General features: G+C 44.2%; 1 protein-coding gene across 2 annotated transcripts in view; it reads left to right on the forward strand.

Annotated features, from left to right (window-relative positions):
- The first annotated feature begins 3,343 nt into the window (after positions 1-3,343).
- SLC6A5 (solute carrier family 6 member 5) overlaps positions 3,344-23,508 on the forward strand; it is a 31,284-nt gene continuing 11,119 nt past the window's right edge. The window contains exons 1-13 of one of the 2 annotated variants that reach the window (XM_075501422.1): positions 3,344-3,512; positions 3,760-3,767; positions 4,726-4,864; positions 6,168-6,299; positions 6,642-6,815; positions 7,748-7,889; positions 8,314-8,446; positions 10,522-10,656; positions 12,942-13,045; positions 15,796-15,920; positions 21,155-21,267; positions 21,555-21,686; positions 22,774-22,873. In XM_075501422.1, the coding sequence (XP_075357537.1) occupies positions 4,795-4,864; positions 6,168-6,299; positions 6,642-6,815; positions 7,748-7,889; positions 8,314-8,446; positions 10,522-10,656; positions 12,942-13,045; positions 15,796-15,920; positions 21,155-21,267; positions 21,555-21,686; positions 22,774-22,873 (1,360 nt within the window). In that variant the 5' untranslated portion in view covers positions 3,344-3,512; positions 3,760-3,767; positions 4,726-4,794. Of the gene's footprint in view, positions 3,519-3,759; positions 3,768-4,723; positions 4,865-6,167; positions 6,300-6,641; positions 6,816-7,747; positions 7,890-8,313; positions 8,447-10,521; positions 10,657-12,941; positions 13,046-15,795; positions 15,921-21,154; positions 21,268-21,554; positions 21,687-22,773; positions 22,874-23,508 lie in introns of both variants that reach the window. The other variant, XM_075501421.1, reaches the window with a different exon arrangement.

Here is a 23,508-nt window from a genome sequence, read left to right on the forward strand (position 1 = left end):
ATATACCTATCGTATATGCTTGTATATGTTCTAAGCAACAGCACAAGAAGTTAATGGTGGCTGTGTTATAAACGTGCTCTGAAGCTCTGCTGTAAGGCGAAAGCATTTCTCAGTTGGGAGACGGGGTGCTCTTTTCTGCAAAACCCGATTTCCCACGTTCGGCTTTGCTAGCCCCCGGCTCCTTGGCTTGCGCGGGTGCTTTTAATCATTCTTGCAGGTGAATTTCTGCTTACGTCCGCGATGCCCAGGTGTAATGTAAAGGAGTTGGGCTGAATTCTAGGGGAGGTGGGCAGCCTCCGCAGCCGCCCCTGCACGCCGAGCCGCAGCCTGGCGCTGCGGGCAGCTGCCTGCAGTGGAACAAAGCTCTTCAGTCCCCTGCTCATGCCGGCACCGGGCAGCCAGATGCTTTGCAGAATTCTCTGGGCTACTGCGAATTTTTTATTTACTCTGTCCGCTGAAGCAAACGTTAGTAACCCGTAAAATCAAGGACGTACAAGAAATGCATGGGGTGCTGGCGAGTTTAGCCCGCTCCTCTCTTCCCCTCCCCTCCTTTCCCCTCCCCTCCCCCGATCCGGCGCACGCTTCACATTGCTTACGCTAAAATGTAACATACTCTCCGGAGAAGCTGACGCTAGCAGAGCGTATGCGGAGGAACAGCATCTCTGACGCTGAAACAACTGGGAAGGTTGCTTAGGGAGCATCCCGCTTTGCCAACGCGCTATTTATTTTTGTCAGCGTGAACAAAGTTACCTTGTTCGCAACAAATCTTTGAGAAAGCCCCTCAAATAGCAAATAACACCGGCGGGAGGTGATTACGGGTGAATGACTTCGTTGCAAAAACGATTCTGGGTTAACATCTGACTTTTAGCGATGAGTAATTCCCCCCCAGTTCTCGGACATAAATGCTTTGATGGGTGGGGGAAGAACACCAACAACTTGACTGCGGTTGCCGTCATCTTTGCTCCCACTTAACTGTTCTTAAGATAGTTTTGATGAACGAGAAGATTGCTTTATTGTGTGTATCGTTTTAATTTAATTAGGGCTGAGGGTTTACCCCCACGAGGCACAGTAAAAATAGACGGTATAGTGTTGTCTGGTGCAACGAGAGCAAGGAAGACACAATTAAAATATATTTGTGTACTTTATACGCAGTGAACTTCTTTCTCTGTGTGTAGGTATGTGGATATGTATGTGTAAAAATATATAATAAAATATATAATTTATATATAGATAAAAGCTATTATAACGTCTGATCCAACTGTGAACTGCAGAAATGCAGAAAAAAAAAAAAAAGGGGAGATGAATCACACACTACAATAACCGGGAGGGGGGAGAGGGGTAGAAATAGAAGGTTTCTTCCCATTTGTCTCTTGCTTTGGGTGCAGTAGTACGTGTTTCTCACATGTTCCCTCTAATTACCCACAAGAAAGTTCTTCCGTGCTCTTGCTGGATTTGGTTTAGTGATCAGCCCCCATATGAGTCACACGGAACACGCAAGCCCACTGCCGCGTGAGTGACAGCTAGCCGGCGCTCGGGCTTCTTGTTGTCCCTTTAAAATCTGAAACCAAGGGTAATGATTTATCAAGCTCTTATTATCAAGAAAATGTCAAACGAAGGGCACCTTGCTATGCACTGACGCAAACCCAGTCTTTCCCAAGGAAGTATAGAAAGCTTTGCTCTGGACTGGGCGAAATCCAGTCTGTCAATTGCCTGTACTGCTGTTTTTACCTCTACCGAGTCAATCTGTGGCTATTTAAGACATGGTAAGTGCTTGATTTCTTTTCTTTGCTATTGAAAAGGGTTGCAGGGAGGGAAGCGGTGCCCAAGGGGGAGCTGTCCGCGGTGCTGCCGGCGGAGCTGTCCGCCGTGCTGGAGGAGCTGTCCGCGGTGCTGTCCGCGGAGCCAGCGCGGGAAGCCTCCCGCGGACCGGGCTAGGGCTGCGGCCGGGAAAGGGGGCGCGGGGGAAACGGTGGTACCCCGAAGTGCGCTTGGATAGCGTCCGAGTCCTTGGAGATCTTATCCCTGGCGCTGGGAGATGGGGTCTCCCAGCATCAGGGACGCTGAGAGAAGATGAAGAGAAAACTTGCAACGGATATAGCGATGGGTAGTTTTGTGAGACCTTCTTCTAAAAAAGAAGGTGTGTTTGTAAAGCTAATATCAAACTGATGGGGTTTGTAGCGGGTAGGGTTTGTCTGCGGGTTAAGGTATAAAAAGAAGGTGCATTTTAAAATAGAATTTTAAACTGGAGGGAAAGGTGTGGGGATGTGGGAGTGTCGTCAGTAATCTGTTTAAGGAATGCAGGAATGCTTGAAAAAATCTTTAGAGGTGTACGAGTTGGAAACGTAAGACAAAGTATAGGGAAAGCTAGCTGTTATTGGCATTAATTCCGCTGTGCTGGTGTGGTTGTTTTTGCGATTCACTGCCTTGCTGTCGGGTTTTGAAGGGTGGCAGCCAGCTCAGAAATGCTCACCAGAGCTATTTCGCTTGTTTTTTAACATCTCTGGCTGCCTACAGGGCAGCTTGTCTATTGCCTATATATATTAAAAAAAAAAAAAGCCGATGTGCATTGTTGAATGACAGAAAGGAAATGGGGCGTAAAATTAAAGAATCCTTCTACAGTGGTGATAGGGAAGGGAGCATCCTAGAGTCGTGATGTGAAATCTAACGAGGTCTGGCGGCGCAGTGCTGTAGCAACACTTATTTAAACTCGAATTACAGGTTTGCAGATGCTGGTGCAGTTTTTTGTTTGTTTTGATTTTTTTGTGTACCTTACTGTTTTCTCCCCCAGAATGTTAACGTTGAATGAAAGGGCAAGCAGGCGAGACGGGGCACCTCGAAATTCTGCAACACTTTTGTATCCAGATTTTCTAGTGCACGTGTTTTGTGCACGAGGAAAGAAATTCTTAGAATCTCTGCAGCCCCAACCTTTTTTTTTTTTTCCTTTTTTCTTTTGGTAAAATATGTGATGTTGTCATTTTAGGATTATGCCAGTCAAAGTGATATGAGCAAGCAGGTTGTGAACAGTCCTGAAGCCATTGCTCCTGGACCCAATGAAGGTGCGGGAGTTCTAAGAATTAGCCCTGAAAATGAGCCACAGAACGCCCCATCGCAAGCTCCTGCTGCAATGGCCAGGCTTCCCCGATCACTCTCGAACGACAGCAAAACACGTCTTTCCGAAGAAGCTAAACCAAATGATTTTGAGAGGACCAAAGTCGGAATCTGCAAGCTCAGCAGCGCCCCGGTGCAAGCCAACTCCACGCTCCGGAGGGAATCTGTGGAAACCTTTCCGTGCAAGCACAGCCCTGGGGCAGGGGCTGCCGGGCAAGCTGCTATCCCTCACTGCAAAATTCCCGCTTTGCAAAGCACAGACGGGGACGCTAATCTAAACCTTGGTAAGAGCACACTGGAGCAAAACAATGCCAAAGGCGCCTGGGTGACCTTGAGCCAGAGTACCGTGGTACTGGGCACAGATGGCAACACTTCTGTTCTTCCTGGCAGAGTGGAGGGGGTAAGTTGGCTCCTTACGGGGTTTCTTCCCCCGCTTCAGCTTGTGGGAGGGAGAGGTCTTTGCCACTCAGCACCGATTTGGTGCCAAAACTCTGAATTCAGGCCCAAATCAGTTGGGGATGGGGCTGTACGATGGGGAGGGGGGAAGGAGGGTCTTAGATCAAGTGCTGTACTGCTGGCAAGTGCTAATAATGTAATATCGGTATAAATTACAATGAATAGTTCCCTGCTAATTACAATGCGTCCACTGAGCCGTGCCTGTCAGTATAACTGGGCTCCAGCCTGCGGTACGCCTGTGCGCACACCGGTTAGGCCTCCCTGCATGAGGCCAAGTCCTTTCCCCAGCATCAGATGCGAAAGGATGCCCTGCCTTTCCCCTCCTCAGGCTCGGCGGGCTGCTCAAGCCCCGGGCGGCTGAATGCCTTGGAGCTTGTAATCAAAAAATAAGGCAAAATCAATCAACCCAACCCCACAAGCCGTCAAACCCTCCCATGCCCTGGCCCTGCGCCCCGGGAGGGGTTTGCCGTTGGTGGGGTGGGAGGCCAGGAAGGTTTACCCTGAAAGGAGGGGAGGGGGACGGGTTCGTTCTGTAAAAGCGGTTTTTCACTTCGTTCGTGTGTGCCGGGGGAAAGGGCTGGGCCCCTGTGGGCTTTGCTGGGGACCGGTGGTCAGTCCTTACCCATCCAAGGGCACTGAGGGCTCTGCTCCCCAGAGAGGGCGATGGGACCTCCCGTGCACCAGGGAATGAGGACCCACGCACCCCCACACCTCCCGAGGCCCTGTGTAGATGCCAGCACGGCTGGGAGATGCGCATTGCAGTGGCCGGAGCCTCCGCGAAGGGAGCCGTCGAGCCAAGCCCTGCGCATTTCTCTCCCGGAGGAGCCACAGCTGGGCCGGGGTGCCCGCGCTGCGGGGACTGAAACCCCCCCAGCCCCCCCGGGCTGCAGTCGCCGCCTTCCCTCCCTCGGAAGCAGCCCGAGAGAGGGCCAGGGGTTTAAAAGCCCCTCTCCTGTTTTCTCTGGCAGAAGAGAGCGCGGGCAGCAGCGGGCGGGGGCTGCAGGGGAGGGTCCCCCCAGTCCCCCCGTGCCTCCCCCGGCCGCTGCTCGCCGGGTCTCCCTGCAGTGAAGGCGGCAGCCCCGGCACCGTGATGCTCGTTTGCAAAAGTGGCTGTTTTCCGATCTCTCTTTTTTTTTTTTTTTTCTTCCCCCCTCCGTTTAGGAAGACGATGTAGGGGATGAAAATAAAGCCCGAGGGAACTGGTCTAGCAAGCTGGATTTCATCCTCTCCATGGTGGGTTATGCAGTGGGGCTGGGCAATGTCTGGAGGTTCCCGTACCTGGCCTTTAAGAATGGGGGAGGTATGATGGCTTTTTCCTGTCTCTCTACCTGCAGTACCGTACGTGGCTGAGCCGGCCCCTGCCTTTTTGGGCAAGGAGAAACACGAGGGAAGCGGGGGCCGGCGGTGCCCGTTTGCCTGGCAAAGCCGGGCAGCGAGCCCCGGGCTGAGCCGAGCTCCGGGGGCACCTCCAGACCAGCCGCGACCTGCTGGAAACCCCGGCTGGGTTTTCCTGACGGTCAGCTCTGAAAGTAGGAAAGCTCCGACAAGATGTCCTTAGAAGGTAGCGCTTGCCTTAAAGACACCTGCAATTACTGCTGGCCGGAGAGGGAGGAAAATGAGGAGCGGGGCTGATCGCACCCTGGCACAGAGCCGGGGCTCCGGCCCCCCCTTCTCCGAATTTAAACGCAATCGGGTCTGAATCCGCAAACCGTGGGGCGGGGGAAGCGGAGGGGGGAGAGGGCGGTACAAAGGACTTTCGAGTCGGGAAAGTCACCCGAGGACGTTTGAACCCGAGTTCAGCCGTTATGTCAGTTCGTTAAGTTTGGGGAATTTCTTTTAAATCTCTCAATGAGCCGGTTGAAAAGTAATCGTTTGAAATAGAGCGAGTGCTGCTCAGCAGAGTAGAGGAGAAGAAAAGTTAGAAGAGGGGTTGTGCCGTTAATAGTTTACAAGGGGAAAAAATCAACTTTATTTGCGGAGGTTCTCCTAACAGAGGCTCTTATTTCAACTGGGAACCGGTGGGTGTTACTGCTACAACCTACTGCAGCTGTAAGCCTCTTCCCTCTGCGCAGGACTATCAGCAGGGGCTGTTGGTGCTGCGACCGTTGAAAACAGTTGTGTAGAGGCTGTAAGAGCTATTTTATGTGAAAGAACTAGCGATTTAAAACCAAAATAATTCTTAAAAAAAAAAAAGTAAGCTTTTTTTCCTTTTTACGTGTAAGAACTTAGAAGTGGGAGGTGTTACCATACTCGTGTAACAAGAATATTGTCTCGAGCAAGCGCTGGAGATGCAGACAGCTGCTCGCCCCTGTCGAGGCTGGGACGCCGGCAATCGAGAGCAACAGAAAATCTTTAGTAGCTGCAGGTCTTGACTGAGCCGTCCCCAGCATCACGGGCAGAAATGGACCCGTTTCGGCCCGAGGAGAGCCCGTTCCTAGCCTGCAGCCGCCGCGGGGGCTGCGCGGGGCTCTCCGCAGCGCGCCGCGGAGGGGGCGAGTTCACCCCCGTGGGATGAACGCAGCGGCGCGGCCCCTCCGCGGGCCCCCCGCCTACGCGCGATGATTCAGGTTGTTCTCTCTTTTCTCGCCCTCCTCCCCCCCAAGGTGCCTTTCTCATCCCCTATTTGATGATGTTGGCTCTAGCTGGGATCCCCATTTTCTTCCTGGAAGTCTCCCTGGGGCAGTTTGCTAGTCAGGGGCCCGTGTCGGTCTGGAAAGCCATCCCCGCCTTGCAAGGTGAGCGGAGCAGGAGCCGGCCCGGTTTGGGGGAGCATGACCTGCACCCCCCCCTTGCATGGCTTAAGCACCGCCGCCCCGCGCCCCCGCTCCGCGGCGCGTCCGCAGGCGCGCAGCCGCATGCCAGGGGCTCTCCCGCTGGTCTCTCAGCGGGCGTCGGCGCCCCGCGGGCGGCTCTGAGCGCGCAAGTTGCGCGGTCGTTGCGCGCGGGAGCCCTTTCTGGCGGGGGATGCGCTGGGTCCTGCCCCAGCCGAAGCCGGTGCAGCCGCCGGGACCCGCCGCTCCCCTCCTCCGCCGGGGACTAACGCCGGTCTTTTCCTCTCTCCCTCTCTTTTCTCTCAGGCTGTGGCATTGCGATGCTGATCATCTCGGTTCTGATAGCCATATATTACAACATTATCCTGTGCTATACGCTTTTCTACCTTTTTGCGTCCTTCGTACCTGTGCTACCTTGGGCTTCCTGTAACAACCCGTGGAACACACCAGACTGTAAAGATAAAAACAAACTTTTGTTAGGTAAGTGGGGACAGGCTTCCCCCCCCCGCCCTTTGTGGCCGTGCTGGGTTTCCAGAGCTTTCTCCGGCTCAGCTGCGCCCCTGGGAGATGCCAGCGGAGACTGCGGGTGCCCGTGGCCGGGCGAGGTTCCCAGCACGGAGGACCCGTCGCTTCCCAAGTGATCTGTGTAGTCCGGGCGCTTTTCTTCCCCCCCCCCCCCCCCCATTTACATTTTTCCTCATCAAGGAGAAATGGGAGTTTTCAACTATAATGCTAAAAAAAGCCAGACTTCTCCCCCCCCCCCCCGGTAAAAACTCTGTGTAGGGGGTAAATCACGGAACGAAATGCTACAGCTGGCAGCCTCTGGTGTCTGTTAAAGACAACTTCTCGGGCTTTAGTGCGGCTTATTTTTAACGAAAAAAAAAAACCCCAAACCCAAACCAAAACCCGTTTTTGCAAACGGCCCAAACATGCAACGACCTGAAAAGCGGTTATTTCCTTCCCCCGAGGAAGTATCCTCCGGGAAGAGCTGCCAGCCGGGGCTCCGCAGCGGCGGGGGGTGCGGGTCCCCTGCCCTCCTGCCCCGGGGCCGGGGGCCCGCCGGGCTGGACGCGGCTCCCCGGGACTCCCTCGGCGCTCCCTAATCCGGCTCGGGGCTACACAGCGGCCTCTGCCCCCGGGTGGGGTGACCCCCGGGGTCTTTCACTTCCTCAGACTCTTTTTACGCCTTAGACATTTGGGATGAAGGGGGGAAATCACGAGAGATGTTAAGACCTAGTTCTCTCGGACCCTTATAGCTTCTGTAAGCAAGGTGTTCCAGAAACCTAACACAGAGCAAAAGTTCAAGTAATGTGTGTGATCTAATGCTTTTTGTTGTCATTTTACACCCAACCTGGGGGGGGAAAAAAACCCCTAGATGAGTGATTTTTCTCTTCGTTTTCTTTTCTTCCTAGATTCCTGCATTATTGGTGACCACCCAAAAATACAAATCAAGAACTCTACTTTCTGTATGAGTGCCTATCCAAACTTGACTATGGTTAACTTCACCAGTGAAGGAAACAAAACATTTGTCAGTGGAAGTGAGGAATACTTCAAGTAAGATCTTTCTTTGTTTAGAGACGTTATGTTAATCTTTCTCTAAAATCCACTGTAACAGACAACAAATCACTGTTTGGAAGACTAGAAATAGAATACTTAAGGACAGCAAATGATACTCATTTTTTTACACGTAGGAACGATGAAAGCTAAATTTCAAATGCTGGATTATTTGTGTTCTGTTCCTGTGGTGCTTAGTACAGCTGGGGTGTTGGCCCATGCCTGGCATTTTTATCTACTACTGCAATGCAGATAAATAAAATAATACATGGTGAGAATCACTGGAACCTTCTAGAGAAACCACTGAGAACGCTGAAGCAAAACAAAATACTGTAAGGTTTTGCACTGAATTACTGCCTGCAGTTGCTGTAATTAATTTTTTTCCTTTTTATTTATTTTTTTTAAATTTCTTTTTTATTCTTAGGTACTTTGTATTGAAGATTTCAGCAGGGATTGAATATCCTGGTGAGATTAGATGGCCCTTGGCACTATCTCTTTTCCTAGCTTGGGTGATTGTATATGCCTCCCTTGCTAAAGGAATCAAGTCATCAGGAAAAGTAAGAAAAATATTTGTGATTGTACACTTGCAAGAAAGCAGCATGCTGCTTTAAGGGGATCACACTCTTGTTTAAGGCAGTGAATTACTGAAAATTATTTTCAGTAAATGGCTAGGTGTTAATGAAATGCCTTTTTCCTGTCTGTGTTTTCCTGTCTAGCCAAAACATACAAAAAGATAATTTTCATTCAGTGTTTGTTCCCTAATCTTCAGTAAGTTTAAAATGAGCCCTTGAGCTGCGCTCAGCAGTTGGATGGCAAAAAAGTGCCTTCAGCAGCCTTCCCTATTCTGTGTGGCATTCATGAAAATTCTGCGATCATCTCACATTTCACTGTAATCGGGGAAACTGTGATGTAAATTAAGATGTTAAGTAACGTATTTTAAAATCAGAACCGAACTTAAACTGGTCTATGGTGAGCGTGAGCAGCGACAGTGTGTATCTTCTTTTCCCAAATATTTGCGTGCCATCTTTCTAAAACTGCTCCTTGCGGTAACCCAGCTCCTTGCTCTGCTTCTCTGACGTCTCACGTCACCTTCTCCCTCACCCCCCAATGCTGCAGCTTTCTGCCATGCCTCCTAACTAGCAACCGTGTCAAGAGGGAGCATGTCCTCTCATTGGCATGGAAGTAGAGGCATACGAATTGGCTGGGCAGCCGTCAGAGCAGAGAAATGCAGCTTTTTCTTCAGCGGCAGCACTGGTTTGGGTGGGTTTTTTTGTGAAACCTGCAGGAATGCAATAGCTGAGACTTCTCCATCAATGCCACTGCAATTAGCACACAGGTTAAAATGCTAGATGATGACATAGCATATATGTAGCTTATTTACAAAGAGTAGGCTGAAAAGATAAAAAAGCTGGAGCAAAATAACGAGGTATTTCCTGGGATTAAGATAGTGGATATGCACAGACAGCTATGAATTTTCTAGAGCTGGGCACAGGGTTTCTGATTCGAAGCCATTCCTTTGCATTTAGAAGCTGACAACATCTGCTGTGAGGTAGCTTGGGAATTTTCAGAAAATCCAGAGACTCAGAGGGCCAGGGGAAAGTTGAGATCTATTCAACCCCCCCACCTTAGTGTGATAGGAAAAACTGTTTCATGAAAGGCCAGAGCCAAGAAACAGAAGTTGTAGAGAATAATAAGTTGGGTTTGGATGTGGCAATAGGTATTTCTTTAAGTGAGCCTTCGTGGCCCAGAAAAATAGTGACTCCTGGTGTCAGGGATAGAAAACCTGCATTTATGCACAGATGAGTTCAGTATAGCCACAGCACAAAAATTCATTGGGGCAACTTCTTGAAACGCCTCTTGAAACAGCAAGGAGAAAGTTGGGAAAGCAGTTTCAAAAGTCATTTCAGCTCAGATGGTTCTGGTCCCTGTAAGATTCAGAGGTTAAAGTGTAAAAGGATTTGAAATGCTTTTGGGTAGAGTGTACAGCTTAACTGGTTATAATGTAGCCATTTTATTTGACCACAGAGAGCGCTCTGCTCTGTACTAGATAATTATTAAGACATTAAACTCGCAACCTCTGTTGTGTATTTAGAAATAATGATGATTAGGTCTATCTGGATCGTTCCACTGACTTTCTTTTTTTTTGCATTGGGACCATAAATATTTTCCTGGTGATATGTAATGATTAAGAGGTACAAACAGTAATCAAAATTCTTTAGGCTTAGTTAGATACAGAGAAATATATAGGAAAAATCAGAACCTTAAGTGGTATTGGATGGCATTGCTCATTTTGTTTCCATTGAGCTGTGTTAGTTTCCTCTGAGCAAGGATCAAAAATGATATTTTCATTTAGCTATAAATTCCTGTTGTTCCTCTCCAGACTTTCCTTTCTGCTTTTTCTTTCCCTCTCTCTCTAGAACCCCAACTCTTACCTCTGTTGCTATTGACATTATTCCTGTTTCCAGCAGCAAGAAGAGCTGTAAAATTTCAGATTTCCTGGGAAATAACCCTGTTGTCTCTGAGCCCGAGTAATTGCTTTCTTCAGGCAATAGTGTAGCACTTGTATTTCCCCTCCTCTCTTCTTATAGATCCAAATAAGCCCTTTCCATAATCTTTTTTTTGGTCTGTCCAGGTGGTGTACTTTACAGCTACGTTCCCCTACGTAGTTCTCATCATCCTTCTTATAAGAGGAGTAACTCTACCTGGAGCTGGAGCTGGAATCTGGTACTTCATCACACCAAAGTGGGAGAAGCTAATTGATGCTATGGTGGGCTTATTATTGCACTTATAACTCTGCTAGGGTGAATCATTCATACGGGTTTCTTAATATCTGTTGCAAGCATTTTCTATGGGCAGAGGCGGTATTGTCGCCTGTGGAAACTTGTTCTTCATCTTACGTGGAGCGATGTTGGAATGGGCGTTTGTTATTTGTGTGCACATAACATTTTTTTTACATATATTATTATAGAAACGGTATTTACGTCACATTTAATATTTCACCTGAATCTCGCAGAGCAGGTGCATTTGGAAAATAGGGAATTAAAAAGGAAGTACAGATTTTCATACGCTGGTGTCTGATGGATGCTGCCTTGACTTGAACAAGCACATGAAGCTCTTAATAGGTAACTTAATAAAGCTATCTGCATTTCTTGAGAAATGCTCTGACTAGGTGTATTTTACTCGTTGAGCAAAGATTGTTCTGAATAATGCACGAGACATTAGATAAAACAAACTCAAATTACACATCCTAATCTAACTCCCCAGTAGCACATATACCGGCACAGAGCAGCTGTGATCGCTATCCGACCCGCGTTGTAGGAAACAAGGCTACTTGCTGTGTAGGAGAGGACAGAATTAAGGGACTTGGTACCTGGCTTTGCTCTTTAAGCATTGGCTGTATGAGATGGAGCTCCAGCTCTGCTCCCTCACTCATGATTTCAACTGATTTCTAAAAAAGTCATTTGTTGCCAATGAAGCCAGTAAAACGTGTTCCAAAAATACACATGGATTTGTGTCTGTGTAGATGTAAATCTACCCACGGATCATATATTTGTCTGACGTGGCACACGAGTGCCCGCGTGTCGGTCTTAAGTGTCTTGAGGCAGGATTCTGGAGACTGAACTGGAGCCTGAGCTGAGAGTTACAATTCAGGCTCTTTTTTCTTTAGAAATTTAAGAAGGATTTTTAGCAACACCTCAGGAAATTTACTGTTTGGTTTGGTGGTTTGTTTTTTTTCTTCCCCCTAAGAAATTTTTTCCTCTGTCAATAGTGATATGATATCACACTGAAAGATTGATAATTAAAGCTGAAATCAATTTCCTGGATGAATTGTGCAGATCTTAATTTCCTTAATATCTCTGCAATAATGGGTATTTTGATCCTTTGGTGATGGGAGTATTACATCTTTTGCAAACAATACAGAAATTAATTTTGCATTAAATGTGAGCATTTTTGGATCCCACATTGTGCAGTAAAGGAGGCGAGAACTGGTGCCTTTTGCAAAATGGGGCTGTCTGAATACACTAAGTATCTGTATAACCCTGGGTAAGTGTTCAATAATATTCAGGCGAGCTTCCGTTTTTAATTTTATTTGCAGTTTTAACATTAATTAAGAGCTGTATATTATGCTCAGCTAGATGAAGGATTGACTGCTTGCTGGCTGGTAACTTTTAAAGTAGTGTTTAAGTAATATCTTCCAACTGGGTAGTGTGTGTATAGGTCCACCTGTATATCTGTGCATGTACATGTATCTCCATTTCTGCACTGTGGACTTGGGTGGAAAATCAGACTTTGTAGGAAAGCTTATAAATAGAAATACCAAGGCTTCGAACATTTCGTAAGTGATAAGTAAGACCAACTCCTCTGAAATTCCAGGCAATTTAGAAATGTTTTATCTAAATGTGCTTAAGGCTTTGAAGAACTTTGTTACAGAACAAACAATGTTGTTTGGTTGTTTTGTTTGGTTTTTTTTTTTTTTTTTAGGAGAGACTTGGTTGAACATGCCTTTTCTTCTGATGGGAGGAAACTGGTCCTGGTGTCCAAATAGCCCTAACTTACACTATGCTCTTTGTACACCTAATGACAGAAATTTACCCTAAATTTAATGTTATCTCATTCATAAGTAGCACGTTGAGCAACATTGAGGTTCTTTCTTTTATCACAAAGATAAAGTATTATTTAGGACCGCTGGTGCATAAACCATCAGCACCCGATGCAGATTTTTCCTCTTGATTTGTGTTTTCCTTGCTGAATGTATTTGAACTGATACATATCAAGCAATACAGCTTGAATATTTGTGCCTTCCATACATGGCAAAGGTTATATTGTCTTTTTATATGGGCTCAACAAGAACAGTACTCCCCATCAAATGGGCACTATGTATTTCAGGGCAGGATTTAGCTTTTAAATGTTTTATTGACATCCATTGCTCTACAGTTTATTTAAACTACTTATGTGTTAATCCCCTAACAGTAACATTTAATAGTGTTGTCGATCTTTCTAATACTCTCTCCTGAAGCCGATGCTATTTCCTCTCCTGTCTGTCTTACTTAGGTTTGGAAGGATGCTGCCACTCAGATTTTCTTCTCCTTATCTGCAGCATGGGGAGGTCTAATTACTCTCTCTTCTTACAACAAATTCCATAATAATTGCTACAGGTATGTGACAGTGAAACCCATCAGTCTTATTAAACAGGTCTTCTCCAAAACCAGTTGTCTTCCAACTTGCAGAAGTCTGCTTTGGAAGACCCTCCTCTTTTTGCTTTCCTTTTTGCTTTCCTTTTTGCTTTCCTTTTTGCTTTCCTTTTTGCTTTCCTTTTTGCTTTCCTTTTTGCTTTCCTTTTTGCTTTCCTTTTTGCTTTCCTTTTTGCTTTCCTTTTTGCTTTCCTTTTTGCTTTCCTTTGTTTTGTTTCTTTAATTTTTTGGTTTTGTGTATTGTGTCTTCTCCCCAGGTCCTAGTCTACTAGTCTCAAGATGAACCGTAGGCTTATTATAGTCCCTATCGGCTCTTCATTTTCAGACTCAGCAGGTTTAGGTTGAAAGGCAATCTGGGAAGCTGTCAACAGCTGGGATCAGTGGCATGAAACCGTGCCCGTTGCCAGCCTCTGCTGAAGAACAACCCCTGTGTAGAACGGGGTGAAGTTTGCCATTGTGAGACATTGCATGAGTTTAACACCCGATTTCTATAGACGTGATTCCTGTCTCTCCTAAATGTTGTTGTTTTTTTCAATTACTCTTATTGTGGTTTTACATGTACAAAGTTATTTCAGGTTGTGAAATTTAAAATCACTTTTATTTGAAATCACTGAAAGTTATTTTTACAAGGAAAAAAAGTCATTGTTCTGGTGGCATAGTATAGCTTTTCATCAAAAAGCTTGCCAGATAAATGTCTGTAGATGGAAAACACAAAAGCAAGTGGCATTAGTAGAATGTTTCACTGCTATTTTATTGTCTTTAAAGCCAATCTTGTTTCTGCTGAAGCAAACTTTTACTGATTCCTGCAATGACAGAGGACAGCCAAGAGCACGCACAGGGACTGTCCCAGGGGCATGCTTAAAATCTTTCCTGAATCAAGACTTGAAAGCACCCACTCCTGGGGATTTGAACTCCCATATCCTATAAATTCGAAGTACCGTATACAAAATACTTACCTTTAAAAAGAAATGTGGGTCAGGATTTTAAAAAGGAATTTCAAAAACATTTCCTACTAGTGTTCAAAAGTAATTCAATAAAATTATCTAAAATATGGATGAATAAGTAACAGTGTTGCATACTCAGTAACTCCCACCCAGCAATCCTTTGGGTCCTAGTTTTGAAAATGCTCGTCCTGGGCTTTGTTTTTTGTTTTTTTTTTTTTTTTTGTTGATGAATGAACACATTCAGAATATCAGGGCAAAAAAATGGGAGAAGAGTCATGCTGTCTTTCTGCATTAATTTAGCAATGTTTTGTGGAGTTTGGAAAATGTTAATGAAGATTTTGAATGAAACACATAGTAATAAAGTATAAAAATCTTACAGGTCTAATACTAAATACATGCTTTACCCACGTTAGAGAGGCATATGGGAGACTGAAGCAGAAATAATTAGAAAAGCTTAGTTACTTCTAATCTTGTTAATTTTATAACATAACTTGAATATAGAAATGAAGCATGACTATTTTATCTTTAAACTTTTATATTCTAATTATATAATTAGAATAAAAAACTTTATTTAAAACTAAACTTTTATAAAAACTTTTATAAACTTTTATAAAAAAACTAAACTTTTATATTCTAATAGAATTACATTCAAATACTGCAGATAAAATTGTAGTTTTCAGTTACATATTCATTTTAAACATCACTAAATAATGTATAATTGCAGTAAATTTACATATATTCACTTCATAATGCATACCTAAAATATTTTACTTAAAACTTATCTGGGCTTTGCAAGATTAACACATGATGATTCCAAACAGAACACTGTCATTTTTTTTTCTGTAGACCTGAAGAATTAACCTAAACATTCCTGTTAAGAGATGCTTTGTTAGAGATTCCAGAAGTTTGCCAGCTCAGTGAGGTTCTTGACAGCTTTTCAGGTTGTATTTTGTTCTGTTCCTGACAAACAAATAGCAGTAGGAATAGGCAATTCTAACCAACTTCAAAAAAGCCAAACATTTAAAGTGAGTGACTTGTTTGTTCCTACGTTGTAGTATTTTAAGGGGAAGGGAAAGTCTTCCGGACACGCATATTGTGAAGGAAAAATAAAAATTCTATCAAGAATGTAATAATTATGGATGGGGATCATGAGGGCTGGCTTCCCGTCAAGTCACATGTACTTACCTAGATGCTATGGCATTCAGGTATGGATTTCTTGAGATTCCCTTAACACCACTACCACCAACGGGAAATTGTACCAGGGAATCCTCTACAGATGGGCAGGTGTTTAAGTGAGTACAGGTACAGAAGCAAGGTACAGAAAGCTTAACCCTGAAATTTTGTGTATAAATACAAGAAAGATACGGGACAAAAATCTTCTTACCTGGACAGTGGTGGTTAGTCCACGTGTAATACAGTGAGCAGATATCCACATCAGGCAAAGAGTAAAACACTGCGTTAGAAATCATGTCATCATTGCTACCTTCTTCGGAGAGGCCAAGAGCAGAAGTGCTTATCCTCCTGCGTGGCCTGTGGCTTCCTATATGGCACATGGGTGATGGAAACTTGCACAGCTGATTACTGGTGGTGACGTGAAGACTTCTGTCATCTCTGGTCAGCGTCAAACGTAGGTGATAAGTGTAAAAGTGTACCTTCATCAGCGTTCCCACAGGATGCGTGTGCTCATGCGAGAGACTCCTGAAATGCGTACAAAACATTCCCCACGTGTATTGCAACAAGGTGACATGGCTTCTTGGTTTTTCTTTTCAGGGACACATTGATAGTCACATGTACCAACAGTGCCACAAGTATATTCGCAGGCTTTGTCATCTTCTCAGTTATTGGCTTCATGGCAAATGAGCTCAAAGTGAATATCGAAGCTGTGGCAGACCAAGGTAGGGTAACAACGCCGCTGTTGTGTTACTTAGGCACTTGGTGGCACCTTCAGCTCTATTATTAATGATGACACTGACATTGGAGGTGGGAATAATGGCTTCAAACTGGAGTGGATTAATAAACCAGTTGTAGGCATTTCTGTACGGGAGAAGGTACACGGGGAAGTCAAGAGATTACTTGAAGCCTGAGAAGGAAACAAGCTGAGACTCATTGCAAATCTTTATGTAAATAACTGATGGGGGAGTAGGGTGACATGTCTCCTTCACATACTCTAAGCAGTGACTGGTCTTCTCATTTGTGTCTGCTGCTGTTTGTCAAATCCTCTTCAAGGTAAAAGGTGTTCCTGGTGGTGGGAATCTTGGATGAGAGGACAGTGGGCTTCGCGATGTCGGGGGTGGGAGAAATATGGTGAGAGGTGGACTGAGCTTCCGAACTGTGGGCAGCAAGGAGCTGCCTCCACGGGGAAGTAAAATATTTCTGAAAAACCAATTAGAAGATCTTGGTTAGTGAAGTGAGATGGTTACAAATGGGGATCTGAAAGGTCTTAACTGGTAGAGCTGAATGTGAGTGGGAATAGCGTGACTGACTGAAGAACTGGTGCTGTCGTGTATGATTTGGTATGAAGTAACGGGAGATAGGAAGGGAGGAGCTTTAGGGATAAGAATCTGAGAAGTTTAAAGGGTTGTAAAAATCTGATGGGATTATAGAGGGATAATTGTTACCTTAGTCTAATCCTACATTTCCTGTGAAATGTGCAGCACTTTGCCTCTAAGCCAACCGACACCCAGATCTTTAAGATCATTTTGAACTGTGTTAAAAAGATAAATTTTTAATAACTTTGTAATAACTTGTATACATATCTATGATTCCCCCACTATAGCTGTTTCTGTGAGCACATGTGGGTGCTAAGTGTATTGTTTTAGCTTGCAGCCCAGATACAGTCATTTCCAAGCACTGAAAGAAAGTGATTAATAGCTTCTCAGCTTCTCTGTGAGCCACGGGGATGGTTCCCAGTGTTATCCCCCCCAACCCATGATAGCACAGAGCAAGAGGAGGCTCTGAATGGGAGAAGGACAGCAGAGTTAAAAAAAAGAATGTCACATACTCATGGCTTCTATACGTGACGTGTCTCACTGTCTGCATTCATGTCAAGACACTAAACATTTTTCTGACAGGTTTGTTGTGTGGATAAACTCAATGCCACAAGGTGCTACACGTAGCCTAAGGTACCTGACTGGCTGAGCATCGTAATTCAGAAACTGTAGCAGTGAGTTGACAACAGGGGATAGAAATCAAGACAACTTTCCATAGTTTCTGTACGGTAATATTCATTGATCATTCTGGACAAATTAGGTATGAAGGTTAATCTGCATTTAACACTGTTGTGGGAGCTAAATGGAAAACAGACAACATGAGCTGGGGACACGGAAACCCTGTAGTTGTAGGACCAAGAGCTGGTGAAGCAGATTAATAATTCTTAATTTTTTTTCTTGAAAAATACCTTTCTCAGAACTCTAATGTTTCTAATTGTTTATTAGAAACAAGCTACTACAGGTGAAAGGAGGAGAGCAACAGAGGAGGGAAAAAGATCTTGCTGCTGGTTAAGAAAAAGAAAAGGCTCTTAGTTTCCTTTTGCTTATTCCTTCCCTGTAAACTGAAACATGGATAATCCCACAGAATTTGCAGTACTTCTGACCTCAGCAAGATGCAAATAAAGGTGCCAGGTTGCATTGAATTTCTGCAGCTCCTTCGGTTGGTACACGGCAGCCCAGATGTTGAGGTGAGGGGAAGCTTGTGAGCTGCAGTTCAGCACAGGGAGTTAGTCAGTCTGGGGCTTGCACAAGTTGACCCATGGTGGGATGGGCTGCTAACCAGGCTGTGGATTCAGCCAGAGGGTCTGAGAGAAGAATTTCATAGGATGGTCAGCCAGTAAACTGCTTCTTGATAGCGAGTAGAATCATAGGATGGTTTGGGTTAGAAGGGACCATTAGAGGCCATCTAGTCCAACCCTCTGCGATGAGCAGGGACATCTTCAACTAGATCAGGTTGCTCAGAGCCCCATCCAACCTGACCTCGAATGTTTCCAGGGATGGGGCATCTTCCACCTCTCTGGGCAACCTGTGCCAGTGTCTCACCACCTTCACCTTAAAAAATTTCTTTCTTATATCTAGTCTGAATCTACCCTCTTTTAGTTTAAAACCATTTCTTCGTGTCCTATCGCTACAGTCACTATTAAAAAGTCTGCCCCCATCTTTCTTACAAGCCCCCTTTAAGTATTGACGGGCTGCAATAAAGTCTCCCCGGAGCCTTCTCTTCTCCAGGCTGACCAACCCTAACTCTCTCAGCCTGTCCTCATAGGAGAGGTGTTCCATCCCTCTGATCATCTTTGTGGCCCTCCTCTGGACCCACTCCAAGAGGTCCATGTCTTAGTCCATGTCAACTAGTAGGGGATACTGCATTTGCAAGCTAATGTAATATCAATTCAGTCTCTAGTGCCTCGTCTCTTCTTTTTGGTCTGCCAGTCAGCTAAGCGGGGACAGAAAAGTTTCACTCTCATCCCCATTTTCTGGCTGGATTAGACCATTATGTTTGAAAAATTCCATTTGAGGCCAGGTGTTTTAAGAGTAATGTTTCCATTAATTTTTTTATTTTAGATTTTACCTCCATCCTGAAACAAACAAAACCAACCTCAAAATCTAAACCACACTGTACTCACTGAAATTATTTGTAAGGGGTTAGAGTCAAAGAAGCTGCACTTGAGTGAAGCTGCAGTGGAAGCTCCAAAGGGATGCGACAGAGCGACGATGGAGAGACATAGCTGTTAGGGATGGTGGAGGAAACACTTGGTTCAGCTGGTTCATCTCCCTGGAGATGGCATAATATTTAGCGCAGGGGATGGCAAACCCTTTCCTGTTGAGTGCTTGTTGGTGGTCTTTTGAGTGAGTGACTAGTCACGGGCTGGAGCTCTCTGTTCCCAGCTGTTTCAGCAGCTGTTCAAGGGGATGTGAAAAAAGCTGTCACAAGACAATCTTATTGTAGGGCTGTCAGTGCATTTGTAAGAGCCCATTTAGGCCATTTAAAAATATTTCACGAGGGTGAGACTTCGCTCTTCTCCATGATAGGGGGAAACAAAATTTAGTCGCATACGAGAAGATGACCGTACAGTAGGAAGAGAGTGAAGATTAGGGATAATTGCAGACTGAGTTAACACACTGAATTTACAGAATTAAAAAGCAGATTCATCAAGTGGGGAAAAGAGCCAGCCCTTGTCCCTGCCTACCTTTTTTTTATTCTAAAGTTGTATTTCTTTTTGCAGTGAAGGAGAAAACAGCAGAAATGATTATGCTCTCCCTTCAGGTTTTTAAAACCTTGAATGAAATTGTTAATGGAAATGCGAAGGGATTTTTTTTTTTTTTTTCCCATCCTAAAATATGAATCTGAAATACATAGTATTTTTCTCATTTAGAGTCTTCCTTTCAGGAAAAACTCATATAACAAATAAAACGCTTTTCATTGAGGGAAAGGCAGGACAATCTATTTTCATTCTACTCTCGTGGTTTGATTAAGGACATACTGCAGTTGAAAGACTTTAGTAATTTAAAATGGTCATCTGACATTTTTAGTTTCAACACATGTAAAACCTTTGGAGTTTTCCTGACCTTAACAGACGTTTAGAAAGAGTTCATACCCGCCTAAGTCTCTGAAGAGGGAGAGGATGGGAGCCAGCGTCCCTGTGACTGTTTACCTGTGGTTGGATACTACCAGGCGTGTGATATCTTGGAGAGTTATGGGGGGCTGAGATGGAGAGATGTGCACTTTCATATTGTATAATTAAACTTTGCCTAAAAGTGTGATTAATGGGAACTCATTATTCCAAGACTTAATTAAAACTTCTACATGCAGGAAGCTAGTGCAAACAGAGCCCTTATCTCTAATAGTCAAGAAGAAATCTTTAATCAAGAGATGAAAGAATGTGTTCATGAATACATAGTAGTTCTACATGCACCTTCCTATTCCAAAAAGCCATTTTCCTGCAGCACATTTGAAAGGCAGCAACACTTACTGAGTCATGTGCAGTGTTGTTTGTTTTTTTTTTTTTTTGTTTTTTTTTTTACTGTGTTGTTAACTCTTGTATTTGTCTTTTGTTCAGAAGGAACTCCAAATACTTCAGAAGTTGCCCACGGAGGTTATTTGACATGCTGCTAAAACTGTGTTTTTCTCAGAACGTGAGAAAGCAACAGTTCTCTCTCGAACAGAAATAGTATGGGGAGCTGTAGGAAATGGGATGCAATAATCTAGATTAGAAATGGCCAGGACAGAGTTTGGAGCCCCTTCTCGTGGCGTGGGTCGTGGCATCAGTACAGCTTGGCTCTCATTTGTATCTCTCCTGACAGGAAACATCCGTCGGAGCGTTTGAAGTGGGCACTCCTTTAGCTGGGATAAATAGAGAAGTGCCATCTACTGTAATGTTGCCACCACATTCCTGCAGCCTTTTTTCCTGGGCAAATCTAAGCACACGTGTAAAAATATTTTTTCTTTACAGTCAATAAAAACTATAGCCCAAGATATCAAACCAACAGAGAAAGGAAAATTCCTGGTTAAGGCTTTAAAAGACCCCCCATCTCCTTATTTTTTCTGCTGTGCATTGTTTCAGAATTTCTTGTGGATTTTTTTTTGATTCACGGTAGTTATTACCTTGTGCCTGGTATCAGCTCGGTGCATCTGTTACGTTCTGTCCTTCTCATTTGACTGTGTGCTGATGAGTTAGAGAAGAGTATTTTCTTTTCCATTCACACTTGTAGTACTGAGGTGTGGATGATCGCTGTGCTGATGTAAGGCTGGCTTGCTAATTGGCAGGAACAGTGGTAGAAATCTAATCACAGAGCAGGAAAGAAACATAGCTCCAGTACACGATTTTTGTTTATTTTTCATATTTGGATCAGTATATTAGTATACTGGTTAAATATATATTCTGCAGCTTGGAAAGTAGGAGTGTATGAGTGTTTTAAAACTTACAACCAAAATAGAAAATAACCATGTGAGGCTAAATTCTGCAATAGTTAAATCTTTCTGTAAATAGGAGAGACCGAATCTGATCTTTTTTACTTTTATCAAGCAAAGTAATATTGTATTATACTTTGAAACATGACTCTTCACGTCTCCCTCTTTTCCATTCAGTCAACAATGTTAACGCCATGCAAGACATCACAGCCTTTATTTTTCTCATTTCTAGGTCCTGGAATTGCTTTCGTGGTTTACCCAGAAGCCTTAACTAGGCTTCCCCTCTCTCCGTTCTGGGCCATAATATTCTTTTTGATGCTTCTGACACTTGGATTGGACACTATGGTAAACTGCTTTTGTTCCCCCTTCTTTTCCTCTTACTTCTCCTATTCATTTGTTTGGAGGACCATGAGATAACTCTCTATTTTCCATGTGGTCAGTGAACCTCTTTGCAAGAAGAGGAATAAAGTAAAGCCACCAATGCTGAAATCATTTGGGTGAAGCTTTGGCATAGACATGTGAGCATTTAACACCTAGGATTCAAAATACTCTCTTATATTCCGTTATATCCGGTTGGACCACTTTGTGTACATTGTGCACACTGAAATGACTCCTTTTATTTTGCCTTTCAGTTTGCCACTATCGAGACTATAGTGACCTCCGTTTCGGATGAGTTCCCCAAATACTTACGTACGCACAAGGCACTGTTCACTCTCGGGTGCTGCATCTCCTTTTTCATCATGGGATTTCCTATGATCACTCAGGTAATAATATTGTCTTTGAGCATCACTGTCTGTCCCCAGTCCCCCTCTGGTGGCCGTTCTCCTCCTGCACAAGTTGCAAAAGATTAAGCTGAATTCTGCCGCCTGCGCAAAGACACCGGGTGAGTCGGGAAAGCCTTATTTATTTATTTTTTTTTTTAATGGATGCTGTGACTGAGATATATTTAAAAGACTTTGCTGTTCAAATCTTCCTGAGAAGCAGATTTCTAAAATTTATCCCTACCCAAACATCTCCAAAGTAGTTACATAAGTTAGGCATTCATTAAAAAAAAAAAAAAAAGTTTGTATGTCATATAAACGTGCACACCAGCTTCGGGTGCCTTCCCTCCCGGATTAGATATATACTGATAGTCTTGGCAAACTGTGGAGGTAATAAGGAAATTCTCATCTACTGTTGATAGTCTTCAGTGTCTTTTTTCCACTATAAACTCTCAGCAATTTCAAGAGGAGGTGCACAAAACCTATTTTACTATTTTATTCATCCTTTTTCCCCTCTTTTTCTTTCTTTCCCCTCATCACCTACCAGCCCAACTTTGCTGTTCCAAAGCCAAGGATGGATTCAGTCCTTCCTTCACTTGGATTATGCTGCTTAACCTCTGCCCTGAAGATAGGGCATTATATCCTTTCCAAAGAGATGAACTGGACTCACTAGTACAGTATTCCTGGTTTCAAGGGTGATTTTGCTTTTGACATTAAGTATATAGTGAGTATATAGTGACATAGTATTAAGTGGTTAGAGACGCTGCTGCTGGAAGGTCTGGTCGCCGTTCAGTCTGCGACCTGAAGGGACTGAAACCAAAGTCTTCCCAAGGTGTGTTAGCTACCAGACTCAGGTGTACCCTCTGCTTTTTTCTTGTTGGATTTGATATTCATTGGGCCAGAAGGAAGAAACTATAGCGCAGCATGAGCCTGTGTCCGGCCAATGTTTGGATGCTTACTTGGGATAGAGAGTCCTGGGTCCTGCTCCTGTCCGTTTTGCCTACCTTAGCGCCAGTTAGAGTTGTGACATATGAAGAGAGACACCAGCTATATGCCACAAGTAATGGCTATTTTCTCCTTTTTTCTTTAGGGTGGAATGTATATGTTACAGCTTGTGGACACTTACGCAGCTTCTTATTCTCTTGTCATCATTGCCATCTTCGAGCTCGTTGGAGTTTCCTATATATATGGTAAGAAAAAATAGTTACTGGACAGCCTATGTCAAAGTAACGTTTTACCATATGGTAAAGTAACTGGCAACATTAAATTCTTAAGTAGAGGAGTAATGCTTTATTTTAATTTTTTTTTTTTTTTTAATAAAAAGCCGCAGAATATCCTTATTTTGAACAGAAGCATAATGGGACTTCATTACTATGGCATTCCTTTAAATACAAGTATTCAAAAGACCTTCATGTAATCTAATGTCCCTTTCCACCAGTAGCTTAAAGTCAATGCTTAGAGATGAGTATAAGAATAGACCAAGCATTTAGCAACGCTTCTCCAGGGGCTCTTGCACACTCTGACAGCTTTAGGCTGAGAGACTTCCTGAGCCAGAAGTGGTATCTTGGCATTTAACAACTTTCGAAGGATTTATTTTCCGTGTACGCATCCAGCCTTCCCTTTAGCCCATCTGTCTGTAACACAGAATCAAGACTATGCAGCTACTCAGAGTGATTAATTATGCACGGTGGCAACACCGGTTATATTGATCCATGTTAACGTACGTTAAATTATGAGGAAGATCCTCAGCTAGTATAAAGCAGTGCAATTACCTTGATGGTACTGTAGCTACGTCAGTTGATACCAGCTGGTGATTTGCTCCCAA

This window comes from Mycteria americana, chromosome 5 (assembly GCF_035582795.1).
Source record: "Mycteria americana isolate JAX WOST 10 ecotype Jacksonville Zoo and Gardens chromosome 5, USCA_MyAme_1.0, whole genome shotgun sequence".
NCBI classification, from domain to species: domain Eukaryota; kingdom Metazoa; phylum Chordata; class Aves; order Ciconiiformes; family Ciconiidae; genus Mycteria; species Mycteria americana.